We start from the raw sequence: 20,580 nt of genomic DNA, 5'->3' as shown, positions 1-20,580 counted from the left end.
TTAGCGCCCAGCATGGGGCTAAGGATAATAGTGATTTCTTGGTAAAAATTTACGTAACACACACTATTTTACGCTTATTCTTTGAAGTGTCTTTAATTACAAGATTAAAAAATGTCAAACTCTCAATCAGCACCACAAAACATTGATAATGATCTCAGCCACACGACGAGAATGAGAACATTGCACCAGGAAATGTTGTACCCCATGCTAGCCTCGATGGAATTCTGGCTGTAGATCCAATCGACGACAGCTCGCATGTAGCCATCAATGGAAATTTGGCCGTCGATCTAGCTACTCAGAATACACAGTGCGGTGAAGATGGCGGGATCATCCTGCGGGTAATCTTCGAAATGTTGAAGGCCTAACAAGCAGCAATAGCTCAGCTCAGAATCAGAACCACACACCAAGCAGGGTCGAACTCGAGCTATCCCACGAAGTTGTACACAGGGTTGTGTCGACTTCGAGAAAATCAAATAAGATGGAATCATAGACCAAATCTGCTATTATAAAGATGCTCTAAGAACTAACAAAGTGAATTGAGATAAGGGAAAAGAAGATCGTGGAAAAGGATAAGAAAGTGGAAACCTATAACTCCATAGCTGACCAAATCTCGGGGGCACCACCAATATTGAAAGGACTAGATTCCAAAAAGTTTGTACAAAAACCTCTCCCCCAAGTGCAGCTCCAAAGCCAATCCCCAAGAAGTCCAGTATGCCCGAGATTCCTAAATATAACTGGACAACTGATCCAAACGAACACGTTACCTCATACAGGTGTGCCATCAAAGGAAATGACTTTGAAGATGAAGAGAAATTCCAATCAAATATGCAAGTACCATGGCACCCATGGCCATAATATAGAAGATTGCAAGCAGATAAGGGAGGAAGTAGCCTAATTGTTCAACGAGGGGCACCTTCGGGAACTCTTGAGCGATCGGGCCAAGAATCACTTGAAAAACAGAGATTCCAGTTGATAGAACGAGCAAGAATAACCACTACATGTGATTCACATGATTGTTATAGGGGTCGATACTCCTCAAGGACTAGTATTAAAATGCACCAAGATGTCGATCACAAGGGAGAACTGAACTCGGGATTATGTGCCGGAAGGAACCTTATTTTTCAATAACGAGGATGCAGAAGGGATCAAACAACCCCACAACGATGCACAGGTGATATATGTACTTATGAATAAAACTCAAGTTATATGTGTTTTGATTGATCCATTATTCGATCAAGGGTCGTAGAAGTCGCTCGGCTTACAGGATTAGGTTGTACTCGCGGCCTAAGTTCTAGACGGCTTCAATATGGCATGTGAAACCACCAAAGTCGAGATATCTTTACTAGTAAACGTGGTTGGTACCATCCAAGAAATGATGTTCCATGTGATCGAGGGTGATATGAGGTGTAATGCCCTATTCGGGAGACCATGGATCTATAACATGAGGGCATTGCCTTCGACCCTTCACCAGGTTCTAAAGTTCCCAACCCTAGAAGGAGTCAAAATAGTCGACAGGGAGCAACCTGCCGCCAAGGAAATGTTTGCCATCGAGTAAGTGATACCGATATTGGCACTCTCATCAATGAAAGGGTCAAGTTCGAAGGTAAAGCAGGAGGTCAAATAGAAACAACATACACCAGCCTTGAACCAATCATGGAAACAAGGGACTGACGAGGATGATGGCTGTGGGGTTCCTCGATCCTTCATAGTCCTCGATGATTCCGACGCCACCAAGTTAACGGTCCAAGAGTTGGAACAAATCATACCATTCGAACATCAGCACGAGCAAAAGGTAAACCTGGGCACAAGGCTAGCCCACCCGAGCTTAGGATGAAACTTATTCAATTTCTTACAACCAACATGGATTGTTTTGCTTGGTTCCATCTCGATATGACAGGGATCCCACCAAAAATTAGCATCCATAAACTAAGCTTGGACCCAAAATTCCGTCTGGTGTAGCAAAAAAGAAGGCCCCAGTCCGAGGTCAAACATGCTTTCATCAAAGATGAGGTAACCAAACTTCTCAAAATAGGGTCCATCCGGGAAGTAAAATATCCCTAATGGTTAGCGAATGTAGTAGTAGTCCCTAAGAAGGGAAACAAACTTAGAATGTGTGTAGATTACAAAGACCTAAATAAAGCATGCCCCAAGGATTCTTTTCCTTTGCTTAATATCGATCGCATGATTGATGACACGGCCGATAACGAGATCCTCAATTTTCTCAACGCCTATTTGGGGTACAACTAAATATGGATGAACCTGGAAGATCAGGAAAAGACCTCGTTCATAACTCAGTACGGTACATACTGCTATAATGTAATGCCATTCGGATTAAAAAATGCTGGTGCAACCTATCAATGCCTAGTAAATCAAATGTTCGAAGAACAAGTAGGGTGTCACGCCCCAACCTCGGGTGGCGCGACCGGCGCTCAATCGAGTAAACCCAACTAAGAAAGCCTTATCAAACACTTCCTACCCAACTCGATACGAATAAGGAAACCATGCTTTCATTCATTTGCTTAGATGAGGAAAGATAGTGCATTCTACAAAGTTAGTTCATTTTATATCACAACATTAATCCGTAATTAAGTTCCCAAAATTACATACAATTACACTTTAGCAAAACGAGAATTTGAATTACATCATAGTTCGTAGACCCATCCAACGCCCGTACATAACCCACACATATGTCTACGGAGCCTCTACCGATACCCAAGACAGCGATAACAACGCCGATGACAAGGCCCCAATTATACCTCAAAAGAGACATCTATAACAAAAGGCATGTCACAAAACCCCCTGAAGGAGGAAGGGGCTCACCAAGAGTTTTAGAAGAGGATGCTCCGCTACACATGATCGGCACTATCCGCTATGGAGCCACCTACATTCATTTAAAAAATGTAGCAGCCCCCGGCAAAAGGGACGTTAGTACCATGGAATAGTACTAGTATGTATAACTAAACACCATCTACTTAGAAAGAACTTTCATACAAGAATAAGAAATCACAAGTGTAACTCAAAACTTTAAACGATCACCACATTATCAAATAAAAGAATCATACAACTTTCACATCATTTTCCCATAGCTTTTAGTTTGGGGCATTTCACACTATTCATTATTTGTTCATAATACCACCGCTATCTTGAGCGGAGTCTGATCTCGACCCGATCAGCTAGGTTGCCTCATTTGAGACATATGCTTCAATCACAAACTCATTTTCCTTTTTTTCGGAATTCATTCACAATACCTTTCCAATACCACCGCTATCTTGAGCGGAGTCCGATCTCGACCCATTGGCTAGGTCGCCTCATCAAGGCATTGTTCCCTTCTCATAAATCAATTCATTTCTCATATATCATTTCATAGGCACTTGGGGCCACGACTTATCAAATCATTATTGGCACTAGGCCGCATTTTACATCGTTCCCAATTTTCAATATTAGCTTTGCCAGTTAGGACAGTAGGTGCACACAAGAGCAATTTAAATTGTAAACATATATAAGATTTCACGTAGATAGCACAATATATTCAGCTGCAATCTCAATTTAAGGTCTAAATATTTCCAATACATAATTCATACCTTTGCCCCTTTCAAGCTGTCAAGATAGCATATTGATTATGTTGGGACACATTTTTCACACACATAGGGTTACAACACCAACTCATGTAAAACAAAAAGCAATGCAACAATTCAACTTTAATCTTGCCATGCCCACACAAACACCAATGAAGCTCAACTTCTAAAAGACAGGGTTTTAGCCATACATACCTCAATAAAGCTTTCCTTATTCCTTACAAAATTCCGGAACTTTTAGCACTTCGATCTATTGTGTAAGAATTACAAATTAAATCAATAATTAGTGACGAGATTGAGATTCTAGCTTGTTTTGAGCATACTATCAAACACTAAAGGTGCATTGTGATCTTAGGTCGTTTTGAGAGAAGTTTCTATCATTTTATACCCCAATTGCTTTCCTTTTTAGTTCAGTACCTCCCAATACTCTATGGTGTGATATGCATGTAAGAAATTCATTCTTATACCCATGAATTACATCACTTGTGATCCCTTATTGCTGAGCACAGGAATAAGAGCTGAGGTAATGAAGTATTACCTCTTGGGATGAAGATTTACGTGCCCTCACTTGATTATCTTCAAAGATTTGGCAAGGTTTCATGGAGTAATTTGATGGGAAGCACTTCCCTCTTTAAGACCCTCTCTCTCTCTAAAAGCATCAGGAAATATGCTCAAAATGAGCTATATCACCGAATATATTGATAAGGGGTCGGGTTTAAAATTTAGAAAATTGGAACCCCGAGTCATGTCTTCGATCGCATTTGCGATCGCAAAGTGGAAATGCGGCCCGCAGAATGGACTGGAAAAGTGCTCCCAAAATATGAACATACTGCCTGGATATGCGGCAGAAATGCGGTCCGCAAACCCGTTCTAAGATCGCATAATGCACCACAGAACTGCCCCTCACAAAATCCCAAGGGAAATGTGCGACGACTATGCGTTCCACATATCGGTTATGCGATCGCATAGTTGACCTCAAATTTGACCAACGCACTGACTCACGATTATGCGGTTCGCATACCTGATATGCAACCGCATTCTCGACCGCAGGATTGCATTTTCTAGAATACATTATTTCTTGACCTTTTACATCATAGATCAGTCCAAAAAGGTCCGAATCGTGGCGATCCTAACTTGGCACGCATCTCTAACACATGATCCTAACTTGGCACCACGGGATTCAGGGTTCTGAGTAGGAAATTCACGGGGCATTACATCCTCCCCCACTTAAGTTCATTCGTCCTCGAATGAGGATCAAGGTTCACTTATTAACAGTCTTAGTGCAATCTTATTTTCTTTATAACGTGAAACATGTTTCCAGTCCCCCTACTGTCGGAGTAAAGGATCGTCAACAAGGGCGTTAAATTTATCTAACTCCCTATATTTCCGAAAATTTCGCCAGAGTTTCCTTTGTATCTAGGCCTTATCCACCTGTTAGAGAGCCCCAGAACATATCCTAACAACATAACCATATTTCATAAACGTAACATAACTTGTACAATCATCAACCATGGCCGTATATGCAACATTTTACCAAAAAGGGGACAGTTTTACATAGATCAAGTCCAAAGATAAGAGTTCGTAGGAGCTAAATGCATAAAAGCTATTACCTAACTACTCAAACAAATTTGGATACTTCCTTTTCATTTAATCCTTGGCTTCCCAAGTGGCTTCCTCAACTTGATGGTTCCGCCATAACACTTTCCCTGATGCAATTTCCTTATTCCTCAATTTCCAAACTTGTTTATCAAGGATGGCAATTGGAACTTCGTCATATGACAGCTCTTTATTAACCTCAATAGTCTCAACTGGCACAATAGAGGACAGATCTCCCACTACATTTCTCAACATGGACACATGAAAGACCGGGTGTACCTTTGAGATCTTGGGTGGCAGCTTGAGCTTGTATGCCACCTGACCAATCCTCTGAATGATTCTGTACGGTCCGACATACCTCGGACTCAATTTTCTCTTTTTTCCGAACCGCATGATGCCCTACATAGGGGAAACTTTCAGAAATACCCAATCATCTTCTTTGAACTCTAAATCTCTGCGACGCACATCCGAATAGGATTTTTGGTGACTCTGAGCAGTTTTCAATATCTCTTTAATAATATTGACTTTCTCCATAGCCTGATGCACGAGGTCCAGCCATATCAATTCCGCTTCTCCAACCTCGAACCACCCAATGAGAGACCTACATCTCCTACCATACAGTGCTTCGAATGGTGCCATTTGGATACTAGAATGGAAGATGTTGTTGTAAGCAAACTCTATCAGTGGCAGATGGTCATCCCAACTACCCTTGAAATTGATAGTACAAGCGCGCAACATGCCTTCAAGTGTCTAAATAGTCCGCTCTACTTGACCATCGGTTTGTGGATGATAAGCTGTGCTAAAATTTACATGCGTACCCAAACCTTACTGAAACTTCTTCCAAAAGTTGGCTGTGAACTGAGCCCCTCGATTTGAAATGATTGAGACTGGAGTGCCATGTAACCTGACTATTTCTTTGATATTCAGCTAAGCATACCGTTCCGCTGTGTCAGTAGATTTGACTGGTAGGAAGTGCGCTGACTTTGTGAGTCTATCAACAATCACCCAAATTAAGTCGATCTTGCACGGAGTGCGTGGTAACCCTACCACAAAATCCATGTTGATCATCTCCCATTTCCACATTGGAATTTCTATTCTTTGAGCCAATCCATCGAGCCTTTGGTGTTCGACCTTTACTTGCTGACAATTCGGACATTTTGCCACAAAGTTCGCCACATATTTCTTCATTTTATTCCACCAATAAATTTCTTTGAGATCATGATACATTTTCGTGGAACCTAGGTGCACGGAATACCTGGAAATGTGAGATTCTACCATGATCCTTCCCCGAAAACCGTCAATATCAAGAACACATAGACGGTCTTGGTACCGTAGGGTACCATCATTCATGGCAAAGGAAAAAGATATAGTTTAGTATTTGATAATCCCCTCTTTCAGTTGTGCTAACAACGGATCCACGAATTGCTTCTCTTTCACCTCTGCCACAAGCGATGATTCAGCCCTATTCAGCACAATTACCCCTCCTTCATTAGAGTCCGCAAGGCGAACTCCCAAACTAGCCAACTGGTGAACCTCCCTGGCCAACAGCCTCTGATGGGCCTCCAAATGAGCTAAACTTCCCATGGATTTTCGACTAAGTGCATCTGCCACAACATTAGCCTTTCCCGGGTGATAAAGAATATAAATGTCATAGTCCTTGAGTAACTCTAGCCATCTTCTTTGCCTCAGATTCAACTCTTTCTGCTTGAAAATATATTGAAGGCTCTTATGATTCGTAAATACATCCACATGGACCCCATACAAATAATATCGCCAAATCTTTAGCGCAAACACCACTGCCGCAAGCTCTAAGTCATGAGTTGGATAGTTCTTTTCATGATTCTTGAGTTGCCTAGAATCGTAGGCTATAACCTTATCGTGTTGCATTAACACACACCCAAGACCTATCCTGGAAGCATCCCAATATACCACAAATCCCTCTGTACCCTCTAGTAGGGGTAACACCGGTGCTGTAGTCAGTCTTGATTTGAATTCCTGGAAGCTCCTTTCACAAGCATCGGACCACTGGAACTTAACTGTTTTCTGGGTACATTTAGTCAATGGAGAGGCAAGAGTAGAAAACCCCTCCACAAACCTCCTATAGTACCCAACCAAGCCTAAGAGACTGCAAATCTCAGTTAGAGTGGTAGGTCTAGGCCAATTCTTCACAGCTGCAATCTTTTGAGGATCAACCATAATTCCTTTCCTGGAGATGACATAACCCAAGAACGTGACGGATTCAAGCCAAAATTCATACTTCGAAAACTTAGCATACAGTTGATGTTGCTGAAGGGTCTGCAGAATTGCCCTGAGATGGTTAGCATGAATTTTTGACTTCAAGAATATACGAGAATATGGTCAATGAATACTATCACAAATGAGTCTAAAAATGGCTTGAAGACTCGATTCATAAGATCCATGAAAGCTGCCGGGGTATTTGTTATCCTAAAAGACATTACCAAAGATTTAAAGTGCCCATACCGAGTCCTTAAAGCTGTCTTTGGAATATCCTGCTCCCTTATCTTCAATTGATGATACTCGGACCGCAAGTCAACCTTTGAAAAACACACAACACCCTGCAATTGATCAAACAAGTCATCTATTCTAGGAAGGGGATATTTATTTTTGATTGTGACTTTGTTGAGTTGTTGGTAGTCAATACACATCCGTAGAGAACCATCTTTATTCTTTACAAACAAGACCGGTGCGCCCCACGGTGACACACTCAGCCGAATGAAACCCTTTTCTAGCAAATCCTTCAATTGTTCCTTTAGCTCTTTCAATTCCGCCAGTGCCATTCTGTAAGGTGGAGTTGATATAGGTTGCGCGCCTAGTATCACATCCATCCCAAAATCAATCTCCCTATCTGGTGGAATCCCAAGGAGTTCATCTGGAAAGACGTCCGAAAATTCATTCACAACTGGTACAGACTCAAGGCTAAGTGCCTCGGCATTGGTGTCCGTGACCCCAACTAGATGATAGATACACCCGTTCTTGATCATCTTTGCGGCCTTAAGGTAGGAAATAAACCAACTTCTAGGAACTACATTATCTCCCTTCCATTCAATAACGGGCTCATTAGGAAATTCAAGCCTAATGGTTCTAGTCCGACAATCAAGTTTGGCAAAGCATGAATAAAGCCAATCCATTCCCATTATTATATCAAAGTCAACCATCCCTAACTCAATAAGATCGGTCGCGGTATCCCTACCCCGTACTGTAACAACACATCCCCTATAAACCCAAACAGCTATAATAGACTCATCATCTGGGGTAGACACCAAAAAGGGCTTATGAAGCTGATCCGGCTCTATCCCGAATCCCATAACAACAAAAGGGGTAACAAAGGACAAGGTGGAACCAAGGTCAATAAGTGCATACACATCATGAGATTGGACAGTCAGAATACCTGTAACAACATCTGGAGAAGCCTCTACAGTATAGCGACCACTCATAGCATAAAATCGGCTGGGTCCTCCTAAAATCTGCGCACCACCCCTAGTTTCACCGTGCCTCGCAGGTGCTGGGGTACCTCGAGCTGGGGAGGGGGCTGATGATGTAGCAGTTGCTGGACCGGGTGGCTGAGTTGTGCCCCTACCCTCTCCTTGGTGGGGTACACAACAATGTCTCTGAATATGACCCCTCATTCCACATCCATAGCATATAGGTAACTCCATTTAGCAAATTCCCGCACCTGGGGCACAGGGACCTCTGCTGCTGCTGGAACCTCCTTCCTGACCAACCCCGTTGATGGGATCCCCTGTTGCCCTGACCGGGCCTGAAACAACTCCACTGCTGCTGGATGGGCCCTGATGGCGGTGCACTGGCTAAAGACTATGCAACAGACTGGGAAGGCCTTGATGATCCTCCCCTGAAAGCTGATCTTCCCCCACCTAGTGACTCTTCCATGTTGCCTATAGACCAGGCCTTGCTGTTACCCTCTTTCTCCATTTTGTTCTTTAATTTACGGTTCTCTATGGCCTAAACAAATGCTACCATCTTCCCATAATTCATGTCGGAATTCAATGCAGCCGTAGAAGCCTCATTAATTTTTAAAGAATTAAGGCCCGGAACAAACCGACGCACCCTGGCTTCCATTATGGGCAACATATTGATGGCGTACTTGGAAAAGCGAGCAACTCCATGTGGTACCCCCACACGCTTTTGTTACCTTGCCTCAAATTCTCAAATTCTGCTGCCCAGGCTACCCTTGTCTCAACGAGCAAGAAATGATCAATGAAGGCATCAGCAAACTCGCTCCACCTCGCCGGAGAGCTCTCCTCCCCAAGGGAATCTTCCCACAACTCAAACCATGAATAGGCCACCCCTTTCAGACGGTAGGCAGCCAACTCTACTCCCTCTATCTCAGTCGCACGCATAACCCTGAGGGTCTTGTGCATCTCATAAATAAATCTTGAGGGTCTTCTTCTGGATTGGCACCCGTAAACACTAGAGGGTCGAATCGAAGAAATTTGTTCACCCTAGAACTAGTAGAATCCCCTTGCTGGCTGGATGAACTGGGTGCAACATTTGACCTCTGGGCCTGAGAGGCCACTAGCTGGGTCAACATCTGAATGGCTCCCCTAAGATCCCCATCAGAAATACCAGAACCGGAAGCTGGGGCTGGAGGCGGGGTAGAAGTATCAACGGGAGGGATAGTGGTACCCTCCGTAGGTGTAGAAACTGGGGTAGTCTGCTCTAGAATAGAAGAATCAGGTAGAGTGATAGCATGGCGACTACCCTCACCCGCAGTATCGAGCTGGGAATCATCAGCCACTCCTGAAGTGGCATTAGCATTGGCTTCCTGGCCAATTCTCTCTTTCTTCTTAGGTGCCATTTACTGAAAGATAGAACAACGAACTTAATTAGAGAGGGAAACAGTTTCACTGCACGATCCAGAATATCAAAAAAAGGGTGTTATTCCTAAATGCCCCAAGTAGCCTCCAACTTATAGATGTGGTCGACTACATACCGATAAGAAGGACTCTACTAGACATGGCTCCGAGACATCCTAGGACACTTCAAAATCTTAGGCTCTGATACTAAGTAGGGTGTCACGCCCCAACCTCGGGAGGCGCGACCAGCGCTCAATCGAGTAAACCCAACTAAGCAAGCCTTATCAAACACTTCCTACCCAACTCGATGCGAATAAGGAAACCATGCTTTCATTCATTTGCTTAGACGAGGAAAGATAGTGCATTCTACAAAGTTAGTTCATTTTAAATCATAACATTAATCTATAATTAAGTTCCCAAGATTACATACAATTACACTTTACCAAAACGAGAATTTGAATTACATCATAGTTCGTAGACCCATCCAATGCCCGTACATAACCCACACATATGTCTACGGAGCCTCTAAGGATACCCAAGACAGCGATAACAACGCCGGTGACAAGGCCCCAACTATACCTCAAAAGAGACATCTATAACAAAAGGCATGTCACAAAACCCCTTGAAGGAGGAAGGGGCTCACCAAGAGTTTGAGAAGAGGATGCTCCGCTATACATGATCGGCACTGTCTGCTATGGAGCCACCGACATTCATTTAAAAAATGTAGCGCCCCCGGCAAAAGGGACGTTAGTACCATGGAATAGTACTAGTATGTATAACTAAACACCATCTACTTAGAAAAAACTTTCATACAAGATTAAGAAATCACAAGTATAACTCAAAACTTTAAACGATCACCACATTATCAAATAAAAGAATCATACAACTTTCACTTCATTTTCCCATAGCTTTTAGTTTGGGGCATTTCACACTATTCATTATTTGTTCATAATACCACCGCTATCTTGAGCGGATTCTGATCTCGATTCGATCGGCTAGGTTGCCTCATTTGAGACATATGCTTCAATCACAAACTCATTTTCCTTCTTTCCCGAAATTCATTCACAATACCTTTCCAATACCACCACTATCTTGAGCGGAGTCCGATCTTAACCCATCGGCTAGGTCGCCTCATCAAGGCATTGTTCCCTTCTCATAAATCAATTCATTTCTCATATATCGTTTCATAGGCACTTGGGGCCACGACTTATCAAATCATTCTTGGCACTAGGCCACAATTTACATCGTTCCCAATTTTCAATATTAGCTTTGCCAGTTAGGACAGTAGGTGCACATAAGAGCAATTTAAATTGTAAACATAGATAAGATTTCACGTAGATAGCACAATATATTCAGCTGCAATCTCAATTTAAGGTCTAAACATTTCCAATACATAATTCATACCTTTGCCCCTTTCAAGCTGTCAAGATAGCACATTGATTATGTTGGGACACATTTTTCACACACATAGGGTTACAACACCAACTCATGTAAAACAATAAGCAATGCAACAATTCAACTTTAATCTTTCCAAGCCCACTCAAACACTGATGAAGCTCAATTTCTAAAAGACGAGGTTTTAGCCATACATACCTCAATAAAGCTTTCCTTATTCCTTACAAATTCTGGAACTTTTAGCACTTCGATCTATTATGTAAGAATTACAAATTAAATCAAGAATTAGTGACGACATTGAGATTCTAGGTTGTTTTGAGCATACTATCAAACACAAAAGGTGCATTGTGATCTTACGCCCTTTTGAGAGAAGTTTCTATCATTTATACCCCAATTGCGTTCCTTTTTAGTTCACTACCTCCCAATATTTTATGGTGTGATATGCATGCAAGAAATTCATTCTTATACCCACGAATTACATCACTTGTGATCCCTTATTGCTGAGCATAGGAATAGGAGTTGAGGTAATGAAGTCTTACCTCTTGGGATGAAGATTTACGTGCCCTCACTTGATTATCTTCAAAGATTTGGCAAGGTTTCATGGAGTAATTTGATGGGAAGCACTTCCCTCTCTATGACCCTCTGTCTCTCTCTAAAAGCATCAGGAAATATGCTCAAAATGAGCTATATCACCAAATATATTGATAAGGGGCCGGGTTTAAAATTTAGAAAATTGGAACCCCGAGTCAGGTCTGCGATCGCATTTGCGATCGCAAAGTGGAAATGCGACCCGCAGAATGGACTGCAAAAGTGCTCCCAAAATCTGAACACACTGCCTGGGTATGCGGTAGAAATGTGGTCCGTATACCCGTTCTGCAGTCGCATAATGCACCGCAGAATTGCCCCTCATAAAATTCCAAGGGAAACGTGCGACGACTATGCTGTCCGCATATCGGTTATGCGATCGCATACTTGACCTCAAATTTGACCAACACACTGACTCACTTTGCAGTGATTATGCGGTCCGCATACCTGATATGCGACTGCATTCTCGACCGCAGAATCGCATTTTTGGAAAACACTATTTCTTGACTTTTTACATCATAGATCAGTCCAAAAAGTTCCGAACTGCGGCGATCCTAACTTGGCACGCATCTCTAACGCATGATCCGAACTTGGCACCACGGGATTCGGGGTTCTAAGTAGGAAATTCACGGGGCCTTACATAGGGAAATCTATGGAAGTCTATATTGATGACATGCTAGTTAAGTCCCTGCGAGCAAAGGACCATTTGAAGTATTTGCAGGAAATTTTCAATATACTGAAGAAATACAACATGAAGCTTAACCTAGAAAAGTGTGCGATCGGGGTCAGCTCTAGTAAATTTCTCGGGTTCATGATGTCCAATCGAGAGATCGAGATCAACCTAGACAAAATCAAGTCTATCAAGGATATCACAGTAGTAGACAACGTAAAGGCCGTGCAGAGGTTAACAGGGCACAACCCTGGGGTGATTCATCTAGAGGTCCTATGATAAGAGCCATCGGTTCTTTTCATTGCTGAAGAAGAAGAATAACTTCACGACCGAAATTCCAACAGGCCTAGGAGGACTTTAAACAGTTCTTGTCGAGCCCGCCGCTGCTTCACACGCTGAGGGCAGACGAACAACTTTACTTATATCTGGTAGTAGCGGAGATAACGATAAGTGGAGTCCTAGTCCGAGAAGAACAAGGTACACAATTCACTATCTATTATGTTAGTCGGACCCTAAGCCGAAACTAGATATCCTCATCTACAAAAGTTAGCACTCGCTTTGATAAACACATCTAGGAAACTAAAACCATACTTTCAATGTCATCCCATATGTTTTGTAACAACTTATCCTCTTCGAAATATTTTGCATAAACCCGAGCTTTCGGGGGGATTGGCCAATTAGGCTGTAGAACTCAGCGGGTATGATATTGAGTATCGACCCCAAACAACCGTCAAGCCTCAAATCTTGGCAGACATCGTGGCTGACTTCACGCTAGCCCTTATGGCCGAGGTTGAAAGAGAATTATTAGTCAACTCGGGTACATTTTCGGGGATCTGGACCCTCTTACACACAGTGCTTCGAACATGAAGGGGTCCAGACTCGGCATCATGCTGAAACCACCCACAAGTAAAGTGGTTAGACAATCTATTAGAACTATAAAATTGACTAACAACAAGGCCAAATATGAGGCCATGATTGCAGGTCTTGAGCTAGCCAAAAGCTTGGAAGCAGAGGTGATCGAAGCCAAATGCGACTCCCTACTCATTGTGAATCAGGTTAACGGAACTTTTGAAGTTCGAGAGGAACGAATGCAAAGATAATTGGATAAGCTACAAGTAACTCTACACTGGTTCAAGGAATGGACTTTGCAACATGTGCCTTGAGATAGAAATAGCGAAGCCGATGCCCTCACAAATCTAGGCTTGTCGGTTGAAGACAACAAACTCAGTTCGGGGGATGTCGTACAACTCATGAGGTTAGTGGTCGAAGAAGACCACGTTGAGATAAACTCCACAAGCTTGACCTGGGATTAGTGAAACAAATACATAGAGTATTTGAAGAACAGAAAACTTCCTTCGGATCCGAAGGAATCGAGGGCCCTGCACACGAAGTCAGCCCGATTTAGCTTGTCCGAAGATGGAACCTTACTTAGAAAGATGTTCGACAGTCCGCTAGCGATATGTGTGGCACAAGGAGATACCGAGTATGTTTTGAGGGAAATACATGAAGGTACATGCGGGAACCACTTGTTACACCCTATATTTTGTACATGAAAATACTCCATAAATTAATGAGAGCCCTGAAGTGAGATATCATGTCCCGCAGTACTACATTACGACAATGTTGCACCCTGTAGTGTTGTACGTTGAATTTGTTATAAGGTAGCTGACATCAGTCCAAGCAAAATATTATTTGGGGATTATAAGGATTATGCTATTTCACAAGTGATTAGTAAATTCATGAAGGTGAAAGGGGGAGCAAGTCAAAGAAAATAAATTTTGTCCAAGTTTGGCATTTTGGGGTAAAATATGGCCTGAGCTAAAATACTCGGTATTTATGGACTAGTACCATACAAGGTACCACATGACCATTATAGTAAGGTGTATAAGGTATGTGAAAAGTGTGTAATATTTTAAGTAAGTGGGAATAATTCTCAATTTTACGGGTAGTTGATTAATTACCGGGTAACAGGATATTACCTAATTAATTGGGGATATATTTGGATAAGATTAAACCTCATCCCCCATAACGTGTCAGCCATACAAGGATCAATTAAGTGACTCATAAAGTCAAACAAAAGGTGGAATTTTAAGAGGTATTTGAGTGACTAAAGTTGGCCTTTACCAAGTGGAGCCCACACCATTATAAAATGGACTTTTCTAAGATCCATTCATTCATTTTCTAAGAATGATTCATACGGATCTGACTATTGCAACTTCAAATTCATTTATTCATTTTCTAAGAATGATTCATATGGATCTGCTATTGCAACTTCAAAATTTCACACGATGTATTATATATACTGTGCAATAACAACGAGATTTGCAATTCTAATAGAGCACGGTACAATATTTCTCAAGAACATCAAATGGATTTTTTCCTACTCCGATTTTGTCGTCAGCATGTTTTGTCACAATTAACTCGTGTTAGATGGATCTTTAAGAGAATCGACTCAGGTATGTGAAGGCTATCCCTTCTTTCTTTTGGCATGATCCATACGATACGAACGAAACGGGCAAATGCACAAATTCCATGAATGACTCTATTCATAGAAGTATTAGAGATATCTATGTTCTTGAATTTCCATATGTCATAATATTTTATCATCTGTTCATGAGTCTCAGAAAAATATGAAATTTTGAAACGAGGTTACTTTATGATATTACTCAAAGGCAAGCTGGTCTTATGACATTTTGAAAGATTTTAGTAACGTACTTTTCATGCATTGCATTCATGTACATTGACCCGTGACTAGATGGCGTTATATACGCATATATATATATATATATATATATATATGGAATATGGTAAAGGTTATGGCGTTATATACGCACCACCACCTGATCAGCTGGTATACGTTGATGATTTACCCACAGTGGCCAAGATGATATGATGGGATGCCCTTAGAGGCTGATGATGTTATGAAACATGTACCTATGCACGACATGACATTCATACGTATATGCATGATACTATAATTATTTCATGATTTACAAAGTTATTCAGACTTACAGGTTGAGTCATGTACTCTATATTTCTTCCATGTCTCTTATGTATTTATTTGTATTTATTTATGTGCCTTGCATACTCGTTGCACTATTCGTACTGACGTCCCTTTTGCCTGGGGATGCTATGTTTCATGCCCGCAGGTCCCGATAGACAGGTCGAGAGCCCTCCAAGTAGGCTATTTGCTCAGCGGAAGATGTTGGTGCGCTCCATTTGCTTCGGAGTTGCTTGTTTGGTTAGTATGATTTAGACGTGTATTGTTTGGTATGGCGGAGTCTGTCCTAACTTTATGTACTTTTAGAGGCTTGTAGGCATATGTTGTGTACGTGAAATATTGTACGGCCTTATCGGCCTATGTTTTGAGTTTATAAATAATTATGTTGGCCTATTAGGCACATATGTCACATGTATATGATGATGTAATAAGAAAGATATGTTACGTTGGTACTCGGTTGAGTAAGATGCGGGGTGCCCGTCGCGGCCCATTGGTTTGGGTCGTGACAAAAATGGTATCAGAGCAGTTCTGTCATAGGGATTATACAAGTCGTGTCTAGTTGAGTCTTGCTTATGGGTGTGTCATGCACCTCACTTATAAGCAGGAGGCTACAGGACATTTAGAACTATCACTCTTTCTTCTTACTCTAGATCGTGTGGTAGAGCTCACTTATAAGAATTCAAATCCTGAAATTTTATTTTATCTGTAATAAGACGATACCTACATCCAGAAAGACGGTTGGAAAGAGAGATAGTTGTGGAAGAGTTGAGTCAGAGGAGTTTGATTTTTGTATGATGCCTACAATAAGTAAATGTGAGGTCTTTAGCAGATCATGGGTGTACTGAAAGGTATAAGCTTCTTGATAAGAAGCCCTAAGGCAAGAATGCCTATCCACCTTTATGGTGAAAGACAATGAGAGATTCAAAAGATAAATACAAGTTTCAATAAGCAAAAGAAGCTAGATGAAGAAGGGTACGAGGCGCCCAATTAATGACGGCTAACAATGTTTATAATTCAGGCAGAGGAATATAAGCTTTTTGAGTTATATTCAACAGTAACAGAGGTATGTATAATTGGTCACACCTATTTCATTTATGCCCTATGGGGGCTAACAGATATAGTTAAGAGGGGGACGGGATATCAGGATTTGGCTGCGGTTAAAGTAACCAATAATGATGGATGGATTGTTTGCGTCAGTTGATATTTCTGAAGGGTATTGCGAATGTGGTAATAGATCTCTTTATAAGACACCCAAATGGTGCATTCTAAAATAGTACAACTAGATATGAGTGCTACAACGATAGGCACTGAAAGCCTTGAAGGGATAAATATTACCTTAGTATGGCTCCTATCCTTAGTAGAACGAGAATTCTTAGCAACGCGAAGAGCCAATAGATGTAGCAAGGGGAGCTAAAAGCAAAAGAATGTCTTGTTGAAGTTTTCAGAATAAAGTGATAGACAAAAATATTAGTAGAGTAATGAGAAGAGAGATAAGGAAGAATTATGAATAAGGTGTGATACATGGATGACAACGGTAGAGTGTTAAAGAACCTATAGTCAAATGAAGAAAGAGACGAAAGGTGATGGGCCTTAAGAAAACAAAAGAGTGTAGGCCATAAGGTTATATCCTCATTCGAGAAAATAAGTTCTTGACTCCAACACGAATACCAGAAGGGAGAGTTAATCCCTAGAGTAATAGAAATCAGTATAGGCTAGTGAACAAGATAAACTAAACATGAATTAGGGGGCTAAGTGATTTGACAATAGTCAGCATCATGAGAATTTTGTATTGCGTTCCGGCAATAATAGAATGGACCACAGAAGAAGATCCATGAGGAATTCAGAGAATGGTCATTTAGGAAGATGCTTCCCTAAAAGTAAGCAATGTGAGCAAAGTTAAGCTTAAAGGACTGTAGGTGCTAGTTACACTAGGTGTTTTCCCTCGTGAAAAAGGAAATTTCTTATCCTTGCTACAAAAAGATTTTCGCAAGGCGAGTAAGGGTCATCGATAGTGTGAGAAGACGCCAATGATGAAGAGGTAAAGCATCTATAGGTAGATCTTCATAGTGCTAAATATTAATACTTCCCTAAAAGGGGAGAATATGGAGTGATGTGGCATTAAGTCGGAATTAAATGGATCTAGTAACTATTGAATGATAAAGGAAGAATGCGATAGAAACAAGAAAGGGATGAGATCGCACTTATTCAAATGTTACAGATATGCTATGTAAGCATGATGCCAAGAAAAGAAGTAAGGGTTCCAGCCCTGGATGTTTTTGATAAATAAGGAACTAGTGCGAGAGGTAAGTTAAGACAAAAAAAATAACTTAAGAAAGATTACGCGGAATATGGATATGAGAATAGGCCAACGAGTAGTTAGTAGTTGATTCAAGAAGAGCCTAGTCATGACTAGACATGAAGTTACCAACAAATCACCAGATCATGCAAGATAAATGTAGTAAACCCCAACACTAAGAATTCAGCCTTGTAGTAATGTCATTATAATACTTAAGATATATTCAAATAGGAGTCAGTGTGGTGTCGCGCCCCTTTTTTTATTTCCTCGTAGAAATCAGGTTCATGACATTTTTGGTATGGGACAACTCTTTTCCTTCTAGGAAGGGGTTTGCAATTTTGAAGAGTCGCCACCTAACGATTTATAAGGTGCGTTAGGGCACCTATAAGGTTCATCTACAACTACGTTTGCTAACCAGAGATAGGGTAAGGTCTTGAAATTATCCTAAGGGGGGGTGTTAGGCACCCCTCAAGATCCACTAGTGTGATTCCCGGCCAGATAGGTTTTGCGAATTTGTGCAATTAGCAAATAGACAAGTAAGGCTCAAATAATAAGGGATTTAAGTTAAGATACACAAGAGTTTGGAAACAGTTGCTGAAAGGCGAAATTTTGAAAAGAGTTAAAATCTAAAGCATGCTTATGAATGTAAAGGGAACCCTAGGTTTGTTTGTAATATGGATCACATCAATGCAATACCCGGTATGACACTCCTCAAAAGAGGGGCTACACATGGTATTAACACACCGGTCATCATATCAATATCTACCCTTCCCACCCCGTGAAGGTACTAAAGTGAGGGTAGGTCTCGACCACTATTGCATGCTTCTACCCGTACCTTCCTATCAGTCGCAGAGGAATTTAGGACTCCTATTCCTATAAGAAGGAGGTTCTAGGCAGACCCTCAAGGTTAAAGGCAAAAATTCTAAAGCGACATACAAAACATATAAGACTGCAGTTAGGGGAAACATATAAGCAAATAGAAGGCTCAATTATACCTCCGCAAATAGTGCACATAGACAGCACGACTTATACACAATTAAGGTCTGAATTTGGAATCCTAAAGCAGGTTGTTTAAGTTGTTGAAGCAGAACCAAATTTATTACATGACTCAGATAAGAAACCCAAATCAGGCTTGCCTGCTGGTTTTAACAATTAATAATTAAACAAAGGCAGTTCCAGTTTTATTCAGGTTATTACCTAAGCCCTGCCTAGGCATAAAACAATGTAGTACTCAGTAGTTTTTAAAAATTGCTAAGACAATTTAGAGCTTATTATTACCTAAAACATGTTGTTCTAGGTGTTCAACACATAAAATTATTGCGAGTTGATTGTAAAAACTGAGTATAATTATTTTATTCCGTTTTATGCATTCATAGTTAGCCTAAGCATGCTTAAGTGAATATAAATGAAATCCTAAAGACATGGTATCTAATGTACAGAGATGTAGAATGATGCAGAATACTAAGCAGGATTTCTATATGCACAAATATTACATCGTTTATACATGATTTCCTGAATATGCAGAAATGATATGTTTGTTAGTGTTGTTTAGCCTAAAACATGATCTCTAGGTGTGTATGGCAATAGGAACATGATCACAGGATTTTATAAGTGATATGATAGTGAAATGGACATGCTGAAAATAGTAAGCGTAAGTCCTAGGGAACATGATCTCTAATGAATACAATGAGTCCTAAGCATGGTTTCTATTGCGCAAGTAGGAAGATAAACCTAATAACATGTTTTCTACCCTTTTTGATAGCTAAAGCATGCATAGTCACCCCTTCCCTTTCCATTATCCATCCCAAGAGTTGTTTACAAATTATTACAGACCATGTGATTGACTTACATAATGAAAATGTAAAATAAGAAGTTACTACCATAGGAAGCCTGATTCTGACTTACTCTCTGAGTTATGTAATAAACCACCTCAAATGCCAATATTGTTCCAAAGCCTTCTCATATCTAGGTGTGTTAGAGTTCCCTAATGACCTCAAGGGATCCCGGGCAGTGCTCACACCCAGATTGTATAACCAAGAGAGAAAGTGCAGTGTGGAAAGGCCAGCTTTCATGTGTCCAAATTCAGAGGGAGCTCAAGGGTCCCAAGGAAAGGCTCACACAAAAGGGGTAGAACCTAGTATTTTAAGAGCATATATGAGAGTGCTTAACATAGTTTGAAAAAGAGTTTGTGTAAAAACTGGACTGTCAACTCCATTTTTTTGAAAGCAATCAGTAACAGAGATGATTGAAAGCAATGGTAGTAGTAAACAAAACTCAAACACCTCAAGAGGGGATCACACACAGAATCAGTAGCCATACATGGGGGTCAAGGGATTTGGGGATACGTAGACATTTGTCAGTAAGCACATAACCCCAGTAGGGGTTTGGTGTCGGCATGCATAGCAATAGCTGATACTGGCATAATCACAAACCGACCAAAAGAACATAAACACATGGAAGGGATAGGGGTTTGGGATTCATAAGATAGCAAGTACACAATAAGTGATTGACAAAGTATGGCTTAAAACACACACATGGGTGTGCATTAATCTAAAGGGGAAGGGGAAATATTACAGCATGCTTAACAGAACCACAAGCAGAAGTAGACCAAAAATGAAAGAAGCTGA

At 41.1% G+C, this 20,580-nt stretch overlaps 1 protein-coding gene across 1 annotated transcript; it reads right to left on the bottom strand.

The window, feature by feature from the left end:
* Positions 1 to 5,222: 5,222 nt before the first annotated feature.
* On the bottom strand, positions 5,223 to 6,398 carry LOC138873675 (uncharacterized). Its single transcript, XM_070152152.1, has 2 exons — positions 6,219 to 6,398; positions 5,223 to 5,570 (listed from the first exon to the last, which is right to left on the bottom strand). Exons 1-2 carry the CDS (start codon positions 6,396 to 6,398, stop codon positions 5,223 to 5,225), a joined length of 528 nt encoding a protein of 175 aa, XP_070008253.1.
* Positions 6,399 to 20,580: the final 14,182 nt, after the last annotated feature.

Source organism: Nicotiana sylvestris, chromosome 7 (genome assembly GCF_000393655.2).
Source record: "Nicotiana sylvestris chromosome 7, ASM39365v2, whole genome shotgun sequence".
Lineage (NCBI taxonomy): Eukaryota > Viridiplantae > Streptophyta > Magnoliopsida > Solanales > Solanaceae > Nicotiana > Nicotiana sylvestris.
The sequence above is the reverse complement of the archived record's forward strand: the minus strand, read 5'-3'. Positions and strand labels throughout refer to the sequence as shown.